Source organism: Arachis stenosperma, chromosome 3 (assembly GCF_014773155.1).
Source record: "Arachis stenosperma cultivar V10309 chromosome 3, arast.V10309.gnm1.PFL2, whole genome shotgun sequence".
Classification (NCBI taxonomy): Eukaryota; Viridiplantae; Streptophyta; class Magnoliopsida; order Fabales; family Fabaceae; genus Arachis; species Arachis stenosperma.
In genome coordinates, this window is record NC_080379.1 from 163,226,626 (window position 1) to 163,248,072 (window position 21,447).

The 21,447-nt window shown below is 30.0% G+C and overlaps 1 protein-coding gene and 1 non-coding gene across 3 annotated transcripts; one reads left to right on the forward strand and one right to left on the reverse strand.

Moving 5' to 3' along the window:
* Window positions 1-389: 389 nt before the first annotated feature.
* On the forward strand, window positions 390-473 carry TRNAL-CAA (transfer RNA leucine (anticodon CAA)). Its single transcript has one exon. It is a non-coding gene; the product is annotated as a tRNA-Leu (tRNA).
* A 10,825-nt stretch (window positions 474-11,298) lies between these two features.
* Window positions 11,299-12,454, reverse strand: LOC130970703 (uncharacterized). 2 transcript variants are annotated; one of them, XM_057896865.1, is made up of 2 exons: window positions 11,844-12,454; window positions 11,299-11,580 (listed from the first exon to the last, which is right to left on the reverse strand). In XM_057896865.1, the coding sequence occupies exons 1-2, from the start codon at window positions 12,450-12,452 to the stop codon at window positions 11,494-11,496; spliced, it is 696 nt and encodes a 231-aa protein (XP_057752848.1). In that variant the 5' UTR covers window positions 12,453-12,454; the 3' UTR covers window positions 11,299-11,493. The 2 variants fall into 2 exon arrangements, with proteins under 2 accessions (XP_057752848.1, XP_057752849.1); XM_057896866.1 differs by having other exon boundaries at window positions 11,840-12,454.
* Window positions 12,455-21,447: the final 8,993 nt, after the last annotated feature.

The window sequence follows — 21,447 nt, forward strand, 5'->3', positions numbered from 1 at the left end:
AATAAAAAACAAAAAATTCAAATTCAATATGGGCCAGCTTCTAGGCCTACTGGCCCAAATAAAAAGGAGCAATAATTTGATTAATTTCTAACCAAGAAGCATGATATTTACCGTCCAAAAAAAAAGTATGATATTTGATATATCTAATAATCTATGGCCGTTCATTCATTACCAAAAAAAGAAAAACGAAAAATCTATGGTCGTTCATTTTCTTCAAGGTGATACCATATTTATCTATAATGGCAATTCCTTGACAGAAAAAGAGAGGATTTTATGATTTATCTCTCCCAAACAGTATAAGGTTTTATACAATAATGTGATTATTCCATAATACATGGTGAGTGAAATAAATATTTGTTATTAAAAAGATCCATTTTAAGTACATCAATGTCAGGATGGCCGAGTGGTCTAAGGCGCCAGACTCAAGTTCTGGTCTTCGAAAGAGGGCGTGGGTTCAAATCCCACTTCTGACAATTATTTATCTTAATCTTTGTATTTTAGATCTATCTAACCTTATTCCATTTGGGTTTCATGTGAAACTATAACCTCTAGTATTTTTGGACTTCAAACTATAACCTGTTCAAGGTCCAAATCCATATATTTTGCTGGGTCGAAAGTCCATTTTGTAACTAATATAGCCTGATCAAGAATGGAATGAGATTCAGAAGCCCAATAAGAGTCGGATAAAGAGAGATGAAAACCAATACCAGCAGCTGAGGCTTTAGGTTAATGGTCCATCATCAATGCCTCAAATGTGATGAATCTGGGTTCAAGTCTCACTAGAGATAGTGGATGAACCCTTAATAAAGTGTGTGTCGAGTGTGAATGTGTGTGTGAGTTGTCTGACCCAAAAAAATAAATAAATAAATAAATAAATAAAGAGACATGAAAAAGGCTATTTAAAAAGAAAATTCCACCTGACCAAAACAAAAATACCAGATAACTACCATCAAAATCTATCTTTCTAGTTAGGAACTAGTAGTTACTCGTTAGCTTTAAAAATCTGCATTTCCGAAATTTCTTTTTATTCACCATGTCTATATTTCTATTATCTTTTAAAAAATTAACGTTTTTGATACACATACAAGCATTTAGTAACTAAGTTTAGTAAAATTAGTACAGAATCTAATAAAAATCACTTACACAATATACGAGTAAATAAAGTATTTTTTGTTATATATATATATATATATGTTGTTACTATATTTTTTTATTTCTTTCTCCTCTTGCTCTTGGAGTTATTGCAGTTTTTTTTTTCTGTTTTGTGATTATTTTTTTTCTCTGTTTCTTATTTTTATTCTTCTTTAGCAGGTAAAACAAAATCCTGATACTTCATACTAAATTAACTAAAGTGATAAAAAAGTTATTCAAACTCCCTCATCCTAAAGAATTCGAAAATTAATTAGTGATTCATGTTACATCAAAGTTCATAAAAAATAAAATTATTAAATTGATATAAAAAAATTTATGTGTTGGTTATTATAAAATTTTTGTGCTCGACTCTAAAATTTTTGTCCTCAGTAATTTTACTACACAGCTCAAAAATTACTTCTATTGTTGCTTTTTTTTGTCCTTTAATTTCTATATTAATATTTTTATCTAATAATTTTGTGTTGAGTTCTAATAATATTTGATATATTGAATACATTTTATTGGTTGAATTAGTCGATAATCTGAGTTTATAATCTTTTAAAAATAAAAAATTTATGTATTATTCATTACAAAATCTTTATGTTATGCAATACGTGTTTAGTAATTTTGTTGAACATACAGAGAAAGATGATGAAAAAAGAAAAAAAAAATCAAACGAAAGTGCGCATGCGTAAATATATGATTTGATTGAGAAAGTATAGGGAGTCAATGGCCTAAACATATAATGTCTACAATGGAGGTTTAGGAAGTATTAGAAATATAACCATTAGTGTTACATTGTCCTGTCAGGTTACGGTTTTGGGATGAGTGGATTCATAACATGGTATTAGACTTCTACATCTGAAATGTCAATGATTCGATCCTTGGTGAACTCCAAAATTAACTTAAGTTTTTGGGATGAATGATTTTATAACATGTATGATTTCGTTAAGAAAATGTTTTACTGCCTAGCTAATATTTCTGAAAAATTAATATAATATAAGATTATTGGTTTTTTCGTTTTAAAGCAAGTGGTGTTTGTTTTTTTTTTTTTTTTCATTTGGGATGAATGTAATAAGAAGACAGAAATTGTTGTTAGAATTCTAGGACATTCGATCAGCAACCTTATAAACCAAAACGAACATTCCTTTCAAGTTTGTTTGTCGTATACTCAAACGTAATTTTTTTGGTGAACTATGAATATGATTTAATTTTCTCTTTGTGGCCGCAGAGCTATATTCTTCCAAGTTTAAGCCTAATTATCTTATTCGTTTAACTGGTCCCCAATGTGTCACGTTCTTTTTCAAATCAGGATCTTATTCATAAGGTCTTGGGGTCCATCCATGCATTGGAAAAAAAAATATTTTATTCACTAATTAATAATACTACCTTTTGTTTTGAAATTGCATGCACACATACAACACAACTTTGCTAATAATGCACGTGTAATTCACGTGGATTACTGGGATTTCACATTACAATGGCAGCACCTGTGCTTGTCCCTATGTATGTATGACATGGCTTTTCTAATGGATCAACTTTGTTGGTAAGTGAGTCAAATATGACTATAGAGCCATACAATTAAAATTTCCGAAAAAATCTAAAACATGTATATGATCTTTATTTTTCTGATATGAAATAATAGTTATCTTGATTTTTTTGGGAGAACATGTTAGTTGTGCTTTATGGACATAAAAAAAAATAGTATAATAACATAATTTAATTTTGATCCTGGTAAAAAAATGTTTTATATTAACCTCCAACTATAACTGTTTTTTTATAATGATTTATCCAGTTCATATAAAAAATAATTATTTATATTAATAATAAATTAAAATTAAATTCATGATAATATATATTTGATGTTGATGAAAAGATTTGGAATAGTTTGATTCTTTTATTATAAGATATTTGGCTATTTTATTGATAAATTATTGTAGTTTGTTTTAGATACAGAATATAAAAAATGACACACACACACACACACATATATATATATATATATATATATATATATAAATTTACTGCATCTTAATTTCATGCTACTAATTAAATTTAAAATTAATTTATTCTTTTAACCCTATCAATTCACATTATTCACAAATTGTTCAAAAATATTGTTGGTTACCTATACTTTTTCTTAAATAATTGATTCATCATAGTGTTTGTATTTAGAGAGAAATTCTACTACCCTCTCTGTAGTCAGTAGTATGAACATATATTACTAGATTTATGTATTACGACCAAGTTTTTGAGAACCGGATCAGTTATTAAACAGTTTTAATTATTAGTTTACTAATTTATTGGTCTAATCGTTCTAATCGGTGATTTAACCGAAAAACTGTTTTAGAATAAAATAATAAATAAACATTCCAAAATATAATTATAATCTAATTATAATATAAATCTTAAAATATCTTCGAAATTTAAAACATTACATAAAATATCTTCGAATTTTTATCTTAAATTAAATGTAAATCAATCACATAATGTTATCTAAAGAATTATCCTATATATAACAAAAAATTCTAACATTTTGCTAATTTTTAAATTAAAAAAAATTATTTATAATTATCTTTATATAAAATTAATAATTAAAAAATATTCTAATTTAAATCAGATTATAAATTTATAACCAAATTTTAGAAATTTATGAGCCAAACTCGCAAGTTTATTATGCGTTAAGGATTAATTACGTATTTACTTTTATGTCATTTCCCCCCGAAACGGAATGAAGTGGAGGGAGATTGGATTAGTGCCTTAACCGTCAATTCACGCAGCAAAATATAAACTCCTCCACCCTTATCAATACGAGAGACATTAGTCATCACCCATTTTTTTAGGGGTGTGCATGGTCGGTTCGACTTGAAGACTCGGTCAGGTTCTGAACATTTTAGGGACTAATTTTAGGGACTTGAAGAATTGATTCATCATAGTGTTTGTATTTAGAGAGAAATTCTACTACCCTCTTTGTAGTCAGTAGTATGAACATATGTTACTAGATTTATGTGTTACGACCAAGTTTTTGAGAACCGGATCAGTTATTAAACCGTTTTAATTATTAGTTTATTAATTTATTGGTCTAATCGTTCTAATCGGTGATTTAACCGAAAAACCGTTTTAGAATAAAATAATAAATAAACATTCCAAAATATAATTATAATCTAATTATAATATAAATCTTAAAATATCTTCGAAATTTAAAACATTACATAAAATATCATTAACCAAATCCATATAATCTTATCAAAATACAAACTCAAAAGTTAAATAATAAAAAAATATATCTAAATATTAAATCCCAACATCATGATTTATCAATCATCAAAATTCGCAAGAACTTGTTGCAAATTTGCTTCGGTGGAATCATCTTCACCTTTATTTCCACCTTCTTGAGCAGAAGAATCAAGAAATGCAACATAAAGATCACTACTACCACCGCCACTTTAATATAAATCAGCATCAATATCACCTAATAAAATTCACATGTTATCATTATATTATAAACAACAATCTAATAAATCATTAGAAAATAAACTATAATACTCACACAATAAGTCATCCACATTACTAGGAAGATCAGGCTCTTTGTCTACAACTTCTTCCGTCACCCAAAAGTCAACTAAATTGATGCTTTCATAATCAATTGGATCATATTATATCTTTTACAAATTTGTTATGATAAAGATTACGTATGAAATAATATGATATTACATGAAACATATATTACCTGGATTTAAGACGCAAATTATAGGGTTAAGTATGGTTTTGGTTCCAAAAGTTTTTCGCCAGAATAGAAATCATCCCTCTTCTAATTTTCGATTTAAAATCGTTCTTAACGTTTTTTTCGTATTAAAATCGTCTTTTTAATTTTTTTTAGACTAAAATACCCTCACCACTACCAACACAATTATCTCCTCTACCACCATCACCACCAACACCAACACCACCGCCACAACCAGCACCAACACCACCACCAACACCAACACAACCACCACCAACACAAACACCACCACCACTAAGAACACCAAATAACAGCAACTTCTTCCATCAACAAATTAAAATTAAAAATACAATAACAAAAATCATATTCAACAAAACCAACAATTCAGAAATCCAAAAAAGAACAAAATCAATCAACAGCAATTCAGAAATCAAAACAAGAACAAAACCAACAATGATTCAACAAACTAAATCAGATTCAACAAATCAAGAAGCAGAAGACGAAGCATAAATAGAAATCGAAGCAAGAAGCAGAGGTGGCGAGGAACAGCGGCGAGGCGGTGAGGAGCAGCGGAGCGGAAGCCGACGATGACAAAGAGGTCACAGCGGCGACGACGAAGGCTAGACGGCGACGACGAGGGCGAGACGATGACGAGGGCGAGGAGGAGGAGCAGAAACGGCTCGACGAGGAGGGCAAGGCGCGAGGGCGAGATGGTGACGACGAGGGTGAGGAACGGCGTTGGCGAGGAGCGGCGGCGGCGAGGACCCCTTCTCTCCCCCCTCCTCCCTGTTTCCCCCCTTTCTTTCTCTCCCCACCCCCGCTTCTCTGTATCCCTTTCTCTCCTTTTTTCGGTGACGGCAGCTCCAAGCGGCGCCGGCGCCATCCCCTTCCCCCTCCCCCTCTTCCCTCCCCCTCCCCTCCCCACCCCTTCGTATTACGCGTTTTCTTCCCCCCACCCAACACGTGTTTTCTTTTTTTTTAATTTTATAACTTTTATTATTAAAATAGGAATATGGGTAGTTTAGGAATAACATAAAAAATTTTAAAAAGGACAATTTTAATACAAAAAAAGTTAAGGACGATTCTAAATAAAAAATTAGAAGAGGGACGGTTTCAATTCTGGCGAAAAACTTTTGGGACCAAAACCATACTTAAAGTAACATAAACAATATCATTCAATCTATCATGCTCCAATCTATTTCTTCTTTTTGTATGAATTTGGTAAAAAAGACTCTAATTTCTCTCACACCTAGAAGAAGCAGATACTTGGCTAAGAATGCGAACAACTATCCTTTGTAAATATGGAGCAGAACTACCGAATAACCTCCACCATTCATCTAGCAATTATAAAATCATAACACACTATTGCTTCATCAATTGCATCCTCTACCTCATTACCACCCTACCTCTTCACTAAAACTTACTTTTATTTTTATTTTTTAGTCTGAAATTCTTTCAATAAGCTTTTCATCTGTTTTTCCACATCATATAGAACTTTAGGACATTTTTTCACGTCTCTAGTAATCTTTACTAGATGTTTCTTCATTCTGTGAATTCCGCCTCCATTGAAAACTTGTAGACAAAATAAGCATTGATATTGTAGTTTTTTCATTCACTATTGTAGAGCAACATACTTCTAAGCTAAATCAGTTTTTTTTTTCGTAAATTAGAAGAACCTTGTGACTGACTATCATTAGTACTAGGGGATTAGGATTAGCAGCATCATTCGAAATAGGAAAATTGTCAGGCAAGTTATTATTCACAGAGGCATTGTTATCAGCAATTGCTTCTTGATTAATACTAATATCCATAACTAAAATTAATAAAACAGATACGAAATTAAAAATACCTACCGCACAATGAGAAATAAAAAAATCATCAACAAGACCATATCTGAATTCTGCCTAAAGCATTCAGCAACAAACAAACTAAAATATTAACCAATAATCACAAAACACTAAACCTTCACCCAGCAAAACCAGTAATCACAAAATAAAGCCAGCAGTAAATTTGAACAAAAAAATTAAGAGCCATCAGCAACTAGTAATTACAAAACAGAGACATCAGTAAATTTGAACAAAAATTTTAGAGCCATCACTATCAACAATTACAAAATAGTAAAACACTAAAATAGACTAACTAAGCCATCGAGCCATCAAGCCATCAGTAAATTTGAAAAAAAAAATTACAGTCATCACCAACCAGCAAATACAAGACAGATCTATCAGCAACAGATAATTACAAAACATTACAAGAAAATGGAATAAAAATTGAACAACAATTTCAGAATTTCAAATGAAGAAGAAAACCGAACATTCAGAATTAAAAGGAAGAAGCGGAGGCCACTAACCTTCGACGAAGACACAGACGACAATCGGCGAGACGAGGCGATAGGCGAGACAACGGTAAGTGGCGACCCGACGGTGAGCTACTCCAAGCCACGAACAGAGAAGCCAACGAAGATGAAGACGACGTACCGAGCTACCTAGGTTCTACAAAACGGGAAAGAGGAAGAAGCGGCGGCGCTGAGGACTTAGGTGTGGCGGCAAAAATGAAGGGCTAATATTTTGCTTTGCTTTAGAGGTCTCCAGGGAGTAGGGGTGGCAGGAGTACTCGAACCCGCGGGTACCCGCCCCGCCCCTACCGGTCGGTGCGGATTTTTATCGGGTCGGGTCCACTAGCGGGGCGGGATCGGGGTTAGGGTGAACCCGCCTCGAAGTATATATTATAATACAAAATAAAACATATAATATAAATATATAAAAATTAATAAATATTATTAAATATAAAAAATATATAAACAACTTTTGTGTGGAGTGTGGGTGTGCCTCAACCTTACTCTCAGATGTAACATTGAAACCCTAAAATTATTCTTCTCTTCTCCAGATTCCGGAAACCAGTGAGAGGCTAAGGCTGAGAGCAATAGAGCATCGAGCTTCTTGCCTTCTTCTTCTCCAACACCTACTCGCCGGTTGTCGTCGTTCTTGTCTTTGTCCTCCGTTCGAGAGCAGCTGAGCAGCGCTTCGCCACCATCGTTCTCTGTCCGAGCACAGAACTTAGCCTCCGTCCTCCGTCCTTTGTTGCCATGAGTCTGTCGCCGTCGCTCTGAGTTCGTCGCCGCACCCTCTGTCCGAGTGTAGCTGAGCAGAGCTTCGCCGCCGTCATCCTCTGTTCTAGCGCAGAACTTAGCCGACATTCTCGGTTCTCTGTCTTTCGTCTTTCGTCGCCATGAGTCTGTCGCTATCGCTATAAGTCTGTTGTGAATGCCTTTTTTTGGTAATTTTTATTTAGGGTTTACAATATTTCCTAATTTTAATTTGAGTAACAGTTTTGTCCTAATTTTAAATTTATGATCAAAGTAATACTTAGTTTGTGTTGAGTCTTGTTTGAGTTGGTTACTTGGTTGAGTCATTGAATTGTGTTTTGGTTATTTGGCAGTTATTTATTTTAGATTATAGTAGAATAAATTTGTTTTTAGATATACGTTTTGTGGCACCAATCATGTATTAAACTGTAAAATTAAAGTAAGAGAGGAAATTCAAGTTGCTTCTTTATTCTTTTTGTCGGTGACTAGTGAGATATATGACTAAAGAAATTACCTTCATTGTGAAAAATGTGTTTTATGATTTGTCAAGTTTGCAGTTTGAAAATATGTTGTCATTAATTTTAATGTTTTGAAATGATAGAAGAACAATCAAATGAAATTTAAAGTTCTTACAAAAATAGCTAAGGATATATATGCTATTCCGGTGTTTACTGTTGCCTCTAAATATGCTTTTAGTACAAGTGGTCGTGTAATTTCTCCTCATCACGCAAAACTCAAAGAAGACATAATTGAAACTTTGATGTGTGGCTAAAGTTGGTTGTGGGCACTTTTGGGAAGTAAAGATAATATATTGTTTAATCTTCATTTATGTTAATTTTTTACATAGTACCAATTAATTTGTTAATTGTAATCGCTTTTGATTTTCAAGTTTAAATCTTGATTTGCAAACTTTTAATGATGATGAAGATGTTGAAAGTGATTAAGAATAAGGATTGAAAACTCTTTTATATATCTAATATTGTAATTTCTTTATTATGGTGTTAAATTTGTAGTGATCTAACACTAGCTTTTTTTTTTAATTTTAAGTTATTTGAGCTCATGACATTGTATGAATTTTATGTTTGTATTTTAATTTATCTGTGAGTTTTAACTTTTTATCTTAATTTATATTTAAATATATAAAAATTAAAATATTATTTAATTTTTATAGAAGCGAATAGGAGTGGGACGGGTAGTACATGAGTAACAGGACGACGGAACGGGATCGGATAAGGCAAAAATCCGCCCTTACCCACCCCACTGCCACCCCTACTAGAGAGTGTACGAATGATTGGGGGAAGAAAGGGGTTGATTCAGGAATGATTTTGGCTTTCATATTTTTTTTACAAATAAACAAAACGGCGTCGTTTTATTCGAATCAGTCAGTTATCGATCCAATCCAACCGACCAAATTTTGGCCAATTCGATGGTTTTTAAATTATTCTTTTTCCAATGATTATAAATAACAGACCAAATTGCTTTTATCGTTGGTCCCTAATTGAACTAGTTCGACCGATCAATTCAGTCCGATTTTTAGAACCATAGCTACGACATGCGTGCCCACCTTCATGAATATTGAATATCATGTTTATTAGTTGGCACAATTATTACATGCAAGTAGTGCACCGACAGATTTTGTCCTCACATATTAAGGCAACGTTATAAGAAATTGGAAATAAGAAAATAATGTTATTCATTTATTTATCTATTGCCTTTTTTATTGAGGTAGTAATTACATATAATTAACAACTTGATATAGTTTTTTCTTAATTTCTTATTTTTAATATTTTTCTTCATTATCGAAGTTTGGCTTAAATAAAAAATAGGCAGGCAAAAACCGCCGAATTTAAATAGCTAGGATAGGATCTCATGTCGTTAGAATCCAGTTGAAGAAAATGTAATAATGAGAAAATTAAAGACCTAACCATCAATAATGCGTTTGTATTAATTTGGTATATAACATAAAATGGCAAGTAAGAATAAGGGATAACGGTCACTTTCCGGTGGTTCATCAATCATGATAGATAAGGAGGCAACACCACGGAACAAGAGAACAAAGAATAATGAAGAAAATAAATGCGCAGGAGTTATAAAGTGACAGAATCAGCTTCGGATTTTTCTCCAACACTATTTGTCCCTTCCTGCCCTACTTCTCTTGCACTGCTTTAAACGAACAATAATATTTCTTTTACAAAAAAGGTTAAAAAAAAAAAGTGAACCTCTCTGGGTGTGCCACTTAGAAATTAGATGACACATAACATTTAACTTTGAAGCATAATCTTAGATGACACATAACATTTCTCAATTGGGAATTCCACTTATCTATGATATTTACTTTCCTAAATGTTCATAACAATGATACAATTATTAGATCTTGAAAACCTACTCTTTTTAATAATCAATTTATTACCACACAATTGCAGGTAATATATATTAATTAAAAGAAAAAATACAGAGAACTATCAGAATTTATTATTTTTGACTATTAGTTATCCATCAATTATGTTTAAAAATATAGCCAAAATATATTATTAGATTACTAAATTTAAAAAATTAAACTAAAAGAATTGAGTTGATAGCTAAGTAATAGCTAAAAAAAATAAATTATGATGACCCTTAGTATTATTCTAATTAAAATTATCGCATTAATTCCTATTTGTGAAAACATTATTATTTCTGCATATGGAAAATTAAACTAGGTTTCATAAAGTTGCAGGAATAATTGTCCGGAGCAGAAGATTCTGCCAGGAGAATTTGCTTTCTACATTATGCAAAACATGGCTCTTGGCTATTTTATTCCCATCTGTGAGAATAACGTATCCTTTTTAAATTGACAAGCTAACCTTGTGGAGGTTGTTGGTTGCACTTGTAAGGTTGTGGAAAAGAAAGAGATACTTTTTTGGTGTACCACATAGATAACTACAACCAACAATAGCGAATAACTTTTAAAATTAAATTAAATATATATTGTACAACTAAATTAAAAAAAGTACTTTAAATAATTTTTTTTACATACATTAATTTATTTTTAAATAAATAAAATATCAAACAAACTCACAGTAAAAAAAAAACAAAATATAAAATACGTACTTCACACAAAGGTAAAGATATGACACTTTAGTGTTTAATTTTAGCAACTATTTGTCTAATAATGATATACTTTATTTTTGATACATTGTCTAATTAACTAATCAAGTCATAAAAATGTGTATATTTTCTTTCTTGCTTTTTCATAACTAGATATTTTCGAAATTATTGACGGGTTTTTTCCAAGAGAATTGGAATAATAAGAATGTGATAGAGTGAAGAGCACAAACATAAGTTGAAGGCAATTGATTAGGGATTTCAACCAAATCGATTAAAGATATCTCGAGGTATTCACTCTACTATAATGAAACACTACTTTGCTATGAAAGCAAGAATTTCATTGACATGTAGAGTGATTAATAATATACAGAGGAATTTTAAAATAAAGAACATATATATATATTAAAATGAATTACATATATTAACATCAGGAACATAGGATCCACTAATATATTCCAACATTCCCTTAACTTAATATATCATGTATAAATCCCTCAGCTTGGCATGTCTCTAGCAAATTAAAGCTTGTCCAATTTTTCTTCTCTTCAATTTTCTGAAATATGAAAAAAGAAGATTAAACAAGGAAGTAATAATATGCCTTATGGATAGCGTTTTAAGATTTTTTTTTTTCTTATCTATTTTTTTATATTTTTTTTTCACAATTTTACATATTCGTGAATATTTAATTTTTTTTTTATTTTTCTTGTTCTAACTTTTAGACATTGTATTTATTTTTTTATTAAATAAAATATCAATATTATATATATAAAGGATGATTAACAAATTTTAGAAAAGTATGAATAAAAATGTACCTACTGATCTTTTGCAATGAAGAACAGCTTCATGAATTGAATTCTCAAGATGAGAATCATGGAAAGCACCAATAACAGGATGAACTGTAATTGATGATCTTTTAACTTGGCTTTCTTTGTTCTTGTTATTGTGATTATCAATATCAATATCATCATCAATAACACTAACAATTTTCCCAGAACACACAACTTTCCGGCTTAACAGGCCGATACGCCTCGAAATGTTCTTGAATGTTCTCCTTGTTGATGCCTTCCACCTTGTGAACAATTCATCATGATTATGATGATGAATTGGAGACCTAAGATCTCTTGAATTGGAAGATGAAGAACTAGTAGGCTTATTAATGGTTTTGTCCAAGGAATCTACTAGTTTGGTGTTATTATTAGGGTGAAGAACAAACAGAGGTTTGATGGTACCAGCAGAGAAGAGTTCATCAGCATAAGCAACAACACAAGAAGAAGAATTAGGTGATGGATTAGTTAAAAAAGAGATATCAAAGTTGAAGTTGTGGCAATTTGGGTCTAATGGTGTTGTAGTAGTAGATTTGCAGGTTGATGATGATAACCAACTATATGAGAAGCTCTCAGTGGCTAGAGTCAATGAAGATTCCATGATATTGCAATGATTTGGCAATAATGATGAATAAAGAAAACTTATATGCTGCAAAAGTTGATATTAATATATGGTGTTGGTTGGTTATAATGACAAAACAATGATAACCACAAAAGGATAAAGGGACAAATGGAACAATATGAATGAGAAACTTTGTATTTACTTTATGTGCTTGCCCAGAAAATAGGTATATAGAGAAAAATATAATCATTTTTTTCAACTTAATTGATTCATTCATTTGCTTCTTTCTTTTATAAAAATAAAAGTAATAATAGAAAGGAAGAACATGATGAATGCCATGATTTATGTGTTAGATTGGCTCTTCAAGAAAGGAATGTTTTTTAGCAATAAATTTCTGACAGTGTATGATGAGGATTTCATGATGATGTAATTAAATTATTAGAAGGAAGGTTTTATTACGGGGATCGGATATCTTAATTGTCGGATTTTGTTCAGGAAACGGTAACAGTGACACTGGTAAGGTGGTAAGAGAAATTACTCTGAGTATGTTGGGAATGCACAATTATTGGAATTGAATCAATTTGTGAATAAAATATGTTATGTTTGGAATTAAGAAAAATTCCACTATTGTTTGTTTGTATTTTGAAATCCCACCATTGTAGATAAGTTTTGCTTCGAAATGCTTGGATTTGATATCTAAAAATATAACAGTATTTTGCCTTTATTAATTACTAAATACACGTTTTTTTTTTAAATGTAAAATGATAAAATCAAATTAATTTTATTATAATTTTAATGAAATCATTTGATTGATAAATCAATTCAATTGGAATGAAATAATTTCTTAACTTTGTTTTCTCCATTCCCATTGGTACTCGAGAGAAAATGATTTGATTGTGATTGCTCAACTAGGAAATGCTTACATCTTAATTAATTTAGGCTTAAGTATTATTTTTCATTTTCATCTCTAAAGTTTGAGGTTAAAATAAAATTATTTTTTATTTTTTTGTATTAAAATCATCCTCAACGTTATAAAATATTATAAAATTATCATTTTATTCATAAACGATATTTTTTAGATAATTTTACTCTTAAACAAAAATTAAAAAAACCTTTTTCACTCTCACCATTAACTTCTGCATCATCATCATTGTCGTTACGCGCCTCTCTCCTTCTTCTTTTTCTCATCGCCATCACCACTACCACTATAATCATTACCACTGTCATCATAATCATCACACCTTCTTTCTTTTTATTACTTGTTCATCATCCTAAATTACTATCACCCACTCACAAACTATCCCCAATCTTTTTCTTTCAGCAACAGAAACAATCACAAAATAAATCAATAGCAACATCCACAAAATAATTCGACAGAAATTTTAGATTAAGCAACAATTCAGCAATCATCAATTGCAACTTTAGATCCAAAATTAACAACAGAAATTAAAAAAAGAAATGATATGTATGTTCTTCAAAAATTAAAAAAAAAAATTAAAAAAAGAACGAAAATAGAAATAAAAAAATCAAAAAAGGAGTGGTGTCACTGCTATCAGTTGCCATCGCAGTTGAAGAAAAGAGGAAAAAAAAGCGACAACACGAGAAACTACTACTGCTGGCGTTGTCGCAGCTATGGCTGAGGATAGGAACAGATCGAGAGAGGAAGAAGAGTAGATCTCCTCACCACCAGAAACTCGACGATGGTGATAGAGCTCAACGCCGACAGAACAGCTCTCACCTTAGTCACGACGCGATGGCGGTGGCCGCACTGGAGTAGAAGATCCAAATCGGCGGCCTAAGCTAAAACGACATCGTTGAAATCGATGCCGATATGGTTGTCGTTGAGGGATAAAGAGGGACCAGGATCACCAAGGGAGTGGTCGCAGTGAGAGATGAGGAAGGAGAGACTGACGCCAACAGAGAAAGAGTTGAGGTTGGTAACGGAGAGAGAGAAGAAGGTAGATAAAAAAGCGGGGGCGAAATGGTAAGGTAGCGGAAAGGGACGGAGAGAAGAAGAATTGGAGTTTTGGGAAATTGGGGGGGGGGGGGAGTTTGGAGAGAGTAGTAAGAAGGGGATGCGGAGGGAAGAGAGTGAAGAGATACTGGAGCGAGGTAGAGGATTTTGTTTTTATTTTTTAATATTAGTTTTATTATTTTTATTAATTGTTAAGGATAATTTGATTAAAAAAATTAAAATTGAGGTAGAAAATGAAGATATTATGATATTTAGTAATATTGAGGATGATTTTAATAAAAAAAAAAGTTGAATAAAATTTTGATTTTGATTTTAAATTTTAGAGACGAAAAAAATATTTAACTAATTAATTTATATAAAGAGTAACAATTCCATGTTCTAGAAGCTACCAATAGCTACCTACTGTAACAACAGCGTAACATACAATAGTTTTTAAATTATAACAACGTAAATGCTTAACAAACTCTCTATGGGTCCTTGACCATTTAAAAGATAACTGACAATAACTAACTACCAGTCATTTAACTGTCATTATTATAACTAACGAGTAATATAAATTAGTAACAACTATAGTTATTCTAAGGATACATGATAAATTTATTATTAATGGATTGTTTTAAATTTTTTTTTTTTATGATATTTTTTATTTCGACAGGTCAAAGACTAATTTGTCACAAAATTTTTTGTTGGCAATAAATTGCTGCATATACAAGGTGGGATTCAAATTCTCGACACTTATTTAAGCAGACTAATAAACAAATCACTAGATTAATCCAATTTGATTAAATTTTTCATTTAATAAATACAAAACAAATGCATTAAAAACTTAAATTTTTTATATTTTTAATAAAAAATTTTACAATTTATAATTTTAATCTATATTCTTAAAATACATGATAAATAAACCCTAATAATTAATCTAAATGGAATGACATTAATTAGCATTACAATTGCGTGGTTTGTCATTTCTTGGAGTCAAAAGTACAATAATATTAAGGCAAATTCTGTGGATAATTTTGGTGCTAAAATTGCCGAACTTGCCTTTTATGGTAAGTTTTAAATATTAAAAATTTATTTATTTTTATATTTTTTAATTTAAATATTTATTTTTGTCTCTTTTTAGTAAGTTAGACAAATGTATATAGACACTATAGTATGCACCTAATATTAAAAGGATTTTAGTTTTCCGATTATAAATGTTGAAAAATTAAAGCAACATATAGAGATGAAAAGATAAAGTAGACGTAAAAAAAATTGCGATTTAAAGTATTATTTTGGTTTATAAGTGTTTGAGTCGAATTTTAATTTGATCTCTAATATTTTAAACGTTTTATTTTAATTTAAAAAATTTTAAATATCCTATTTTAATTCTAAATTTTTTTTAAATAGATTTAATGTTGTATCACAATTAAATTTGACATAAATAATTTGTATATTAAAAAGTCAATAACATTTAATTTTGAAGAGAAGTATTACAAAAAAAAAAATAGTTATATTATTATGACACATACAAAAATATATAACTTAACTACTAACTAATAATATTATTAACGTACACGCCACATTTAAAATATTAAAGATAAAATTATAATTTAATCTAAACGTTAGGATGAAAATAATACTTTATCCAAAAACTATTATCCCCAAACGTTCTTCCATCACCATCCTGTCTGCTATTTTAATTGCACCATTCTTACAATAAGTGGAGCATTATAGTTATAGTGGAAGAAATTTTAACACACCGAAGAAAGAACAAATAACTTCCATCAATGAAATCAACATCCATGATCATCATTGTACTATAAATATACATATTCATCCACTCATCACTTGATGAGTAAAACCGGTTTGAGACATATGAAGCCTATAAAAAGCCCTTATTCACCAGAATCGTTCAATTAAATTAAAGAGGTTTCTTATCTCTCAAGTTAATTGAACTCACTGGACTCCTTGCAAAAGGTTCCAATGGTGGCAGCATTGCAATTCAGCCAAATGCGATATCTAAATTGAACCATCATTGCCTCTTTGATCTGATAATTAATGTCAATAGTCAGATTCCATAATTATGCGTGCTCATTTCTCAAACTAATTCTGTCCTTATGCTCTTATTAATGTATTACGATTATGATTATGTTACCAACAACCTTAGATTTAATTGGTGGTTTAATAATTAAGCACGTCCAATCAAAAATGGATTAAGGGAAATTAAAGTACCCCATTTGTCTGCCAAAAGTTGAGGGCACCATCCATGCCAACATCAATGTGTCATTCTTTCTTAGCCTTCAAACAAATCTTCTCCTCTATATTTCATCGTCTTGCTCCTGCATCAATAAAAAGTTTGCTTTGTAATTTTGTTGTCCTTTAAAGGGAAGCATATTACAACACATCTAAAGAGAGTAATAACGAAATGAGCACCAATTTATTTGTGTACTTTTTTATTTAGTTTTTTTAATAATACAAAAATTATCTACTTTTATAAGTTTTAAATATTTTTTTATAGAGTCTGTTTGATAGAAAATAAATAAAAGATGTATACAATAAAGAAAGCATATATAAAATTTTTTATAACAATATTCTTTCTCAATTTTTGAATTATTTCTTAATTTCAATAAAAAAATTTAAATATATTTAACATGTAAAAAAAATAAAAAGCTTGACTTTTTTTGTATTTAAAACAACAATAACAACAACAACAACAATAACGTTTTAGGAGAATAAATAATCAATTCTATATTATAAATTTTCATCAGTGTTCAAGTTAGTAACTTAAACTATAAGAAATCATGAGGTCTAATATAAGTGGTCTTTATTTGAGTTTAAGTGTCATGTTTTAAGTTTGGTTTTTAAAAGTAGTAGGCATATAGTATTATAGTAAATTTTGGGTTATGCGATATGTACACTAAAATCAACCACTAAAGTCAGCCATCAATATAAAATACATGTTGAAATATAAATACATTATGAAAAAAAATTAAATCACATATGTATTTATACACAAATACATTGATAACTGATTTTAGTGGCTGATTTTAGTGTACAAATAGTATTTCTCATAAATTTTATGCTCAACCTCTATGAACTGAAAGATGATTTGGGATTAGGAAGTAGTAGTTGGCTCCCAATTAACAAACAGACATTGAGCACATTGTATGTGAAGCAGATCAGAAGCACTTTGCTTATTTTCTTAACTCTGCCGAAAGTGATTTTCTGGTGGCCACAAATTAAAGTCACACACCATTGCCATGTTGCATCACGTATTGCGGGGTCTATAAACATTAGTTAAGTTTTTAATTTGTCTATTATTGCAAATCTACGAAAAGTAAACTGTATCATAATAGGCATTGACCGTGAGGGAAGAATTGAGGTTCCATCTATATATGATTTATGTACGGATATACTTTTTTTATTAGCTTAATTTTTGAGAAAAAGTTTTATAATACGATTCAATGCTTGTTTTTATTTATATTATTATAGACTAGACAATTTTTAGTTTACATCACTAATTGAAAATTGAAGAAATAATATTGTGTAATTGATTGGTCAGATTGAATGCAATTATTTTAAGGAGATAAAAATTGCTTATTGAACATCGTTCAAGGAAGAAGACAAGTAAGTAACATATATAGTTAAATCTTTTTTTTGGTGTCATGGAAAGAAACAAACCAAATACTACCCTATATCCGAGCGGATGATTTATTGGAGATCAACACAAGGTTCAGATCAAATAACATGATTAGAGTTATTTTTAGCACCATATTTAGCCATCCAATTCGCAACTCTATTTGCTTCTCGGGACACCCATTCAACGTAAACAAACCAATGACAAGATAAAAGCTCCTGAATCTTGTGAACCAAATCTGTTACTTCAGATGAATACCCACTTGTAAGCTCATGCATGATGAGCAGAATGTCAAAACAATCTGTTTCACATATAATATCACTCAAACCGTAATTTCAAGCTAAAATCAGCCCCCTCCAAGCAGCAAATAATTCACATATGATGATAGACCAAAGGGAAATGTTTCTAGAGCAGCTCGAGATCCAATCTCCCTTAGAATCTCTAATAATACACCTAAATCCTATTAAATTTGAATCCATATACAAGCTTGCATCACAATTAACTTTAAAACTATTGCCTACCGGTGGTTCCCAACACAGGCAATTTCGGAAAGACCTAAAGGTATTGTTTCAATTCCTGTAAACCTGTAAGTCCTTAGCGGTAATTCTGGCCAAGACAACAACCTTGTGGTTTGTCCAAGGGTTGTCAGCATTGAATATGTCATTGCACCTATGTTTCCATACCCACCAAAATCCTGCACCAAAGAATGCCTCATTGTTAGCCAAATTCTTTCAAAACCACTTTTTAAGAACAGTACCAGCCGTCGAGTCCAGGATACTAGGATCCAACATATGCTAAATTGCCTTTAATCATTCACAGTCTCTAAAGTAATGCTCCATAGCCTCTATAGTTAATTAAGACTTAAGAACTAAGATACTAACTAGCTACTAACAAGGGAAAGTCTTACTGATGATTGACCAATAGTGAAACTAATGTCAAAATTTTTCGGTGTTTGTTAAAACTTAAAAACTAAATTAATGGACGATGTTTATCTTTTATTATCTAAATTATTAATATAATCTTGAAAATTTTTGGACAAACAAATATATTTACTCGAATTCAAGACATTTTCATTAAAATTCTCTATTCAGTCTTATTTTGTTCCCAAATCAAATTTCATTGGCTACAATTACATTCTAAAAAAAATAGAAAACCTTTTTTTATTTAATATATATCAACAATAATGAAGTTGATAGAGTAACGGGGCGGTGATGTAAGGGAATGTAATAATATGGTGATGACGTAATAGGAGATATATTATACTATATGGTGCATGTTTGATTTTGAATTTTTTTTAGAAACTATTTATTCCTTGATAACAATGTGAAAGGAAAGCAATTAATTTTCATAAGGTGTTTCATTTATGATCTCTCCATTCTGGGTCGAGATTATAAAGACTGGTTAATCTCATATATACTACTATACTAATTAAGTCCCTGACCATGTCACTTTTTCTAGATGGGAGAAAACTCTACTCAACTCAAACTTGATTCCCTGGCAACTGGTCCAAGTCAAGAATGGAAATTAAAGAAAATATATAGAAGGTTATTCGTATATTTAACAATTAATGAGAGCAGTTAACTTTTGCTTTTAATTTATCATAAATGGTCAACAAGGTCACTATGCCATGCAGATATTTATTTTTGGGTGATACAGTTAAATAAATGGAAAAGGAAATGAAAGCTAAACTCAATTGATATCGGCACATCATCACTCAATTTCTCTGCAATAATAATAATAATAATAATAATAATAATAAGGAAAGGTATTACAAAAGTCTATTAATAAAAGAATGGAGATAACTCTACGTCAAATAATGGAGATACAGTTTTTAGGCCTTCCTCGCTTAACAAAAAAAGGTGGAGATAGTCTAAGTCAAATAATGGAAATAATGAAAAGAAAAACAAAACCAAATTGAGACATGGTCCCGTTATTAAATGACGAGCACCCAATAGATTAGTACTAAATTGCCACTAGCTACTAGGCTTGCATGAATCACTCCAAAAACTACCATCCCTAATAAGGGGTCAAGTTTGGAGTTCTCCGTAGTACGTCTCTCACCTATCATGTGTGTGTATAATACATTAATTATCAAATTAGTTATTTGTGATTTAGCTAGCGATTAATTTTTAATATATAATATTTTTGTTAAAATAATTTTTACATTTTACGATGATGTTTATTAAAATTTGGTTAAGAATTTATAAATTATGAATATTGATATAAAATACGATATAATATGAGATATGTAAAGATATTAATTTAAATTTTTTGTAAAATATAGAATATGATATATATATATATATATATATAATAAAATAATTTTTAAAAATTATAATATTTTTTCATATTTTTATATTAAAATACAAGCTAATATTATTAAATATTTTTAATATCTTTTTTAATTGTATAAATGTAAAATAATTTATTTTAATAAATAATATTATATGTTAATTTAAAATTTATTTTAAAAATATATGTTAAAAATAAAATTAAATATGTTAATACATAATAATATTTTAATATGCTTAAATGTATTTAGATACAAAATATATATATATATATATATATTAAATAAATGTTAAATAAATATTATGTTCAAAATATGTTCAACAAATAAATACCCTAATTTAATAAAGTATCTTTACTTCATGGTTAAGAAATAAGAACACTCAATTTTATTAACATATATAATACAAATGATATTATTAGAACCTATTTCGTCTAATTTAATAATAGTAACACAGAAAGGAGGTGGTAAAAAGGGTTTGAGTAGGTGTGGCACTGTATGTGGCCAGAAAATAAAATGCAAAAGATAAAAGATAAATAAGTGGCAATAATGTTTTCGGTTTTATACGTACGCTTATAATTAAGGTCACCAGCCCAGCAGCTTCCATTATATACGTACCGTACGTATGGTTTCTTGTCGGTTAATTTATTTTCTCAAACTAAAATAAAAATTGAAAATAATTAAAAAATAATATTTTAAAATAAAAAATTATTAGATATATAATTATTTTTTAGAAGTGTCAGACCACCAGCAATTTTGATGATTTATAGTTATCAATTAGTTATTAATAATATTTTTAATGATATAAAATTATATCTAATAATGTGAAATTATTCACCTTTCTTTTACTGGTTAACCGGTTAAGTGTTGGCTCTAGATTTTTTTATTATTTTTTAATAACATTTTAGTTTTATACATAAAAAGAATAACATAATAAAATATAACCAACATTTTCCTTCTATTGCTTCTAAATGAGACTTAATAATATATGGTTAACTTATTTTATATTGAAAATAATTGTGTTGATAAACGTGTTCCAGCACACGTTTGCTGCCTTGCTGGTACCTTAACAACCCGCTGCCTTGCTCATTAAGCGTTAACAACATAACAAAAAAGACTTATTTTTTCCCATGTGTGGCTAACTGCCTTA

What these genes read in the sequence shown, in the direction of transcription:
- LOC130970703 (XM_057896865.1), bottom strand. Translation starts at nt 12,452, where the DNA reads ATGGAATCTTCATTGACTCTAGCCACTGAGAGCTTCTCATATAGTTGG. An exon ending in TTCTTCATTGCAAAAGATCA is followed by an intron (nt 11,581 to 11,843) that starts GTAGGTACATTT and finishes TTCATATTTCAG; the next exon opens with AAAATTGAAGAGAAGAAAAA.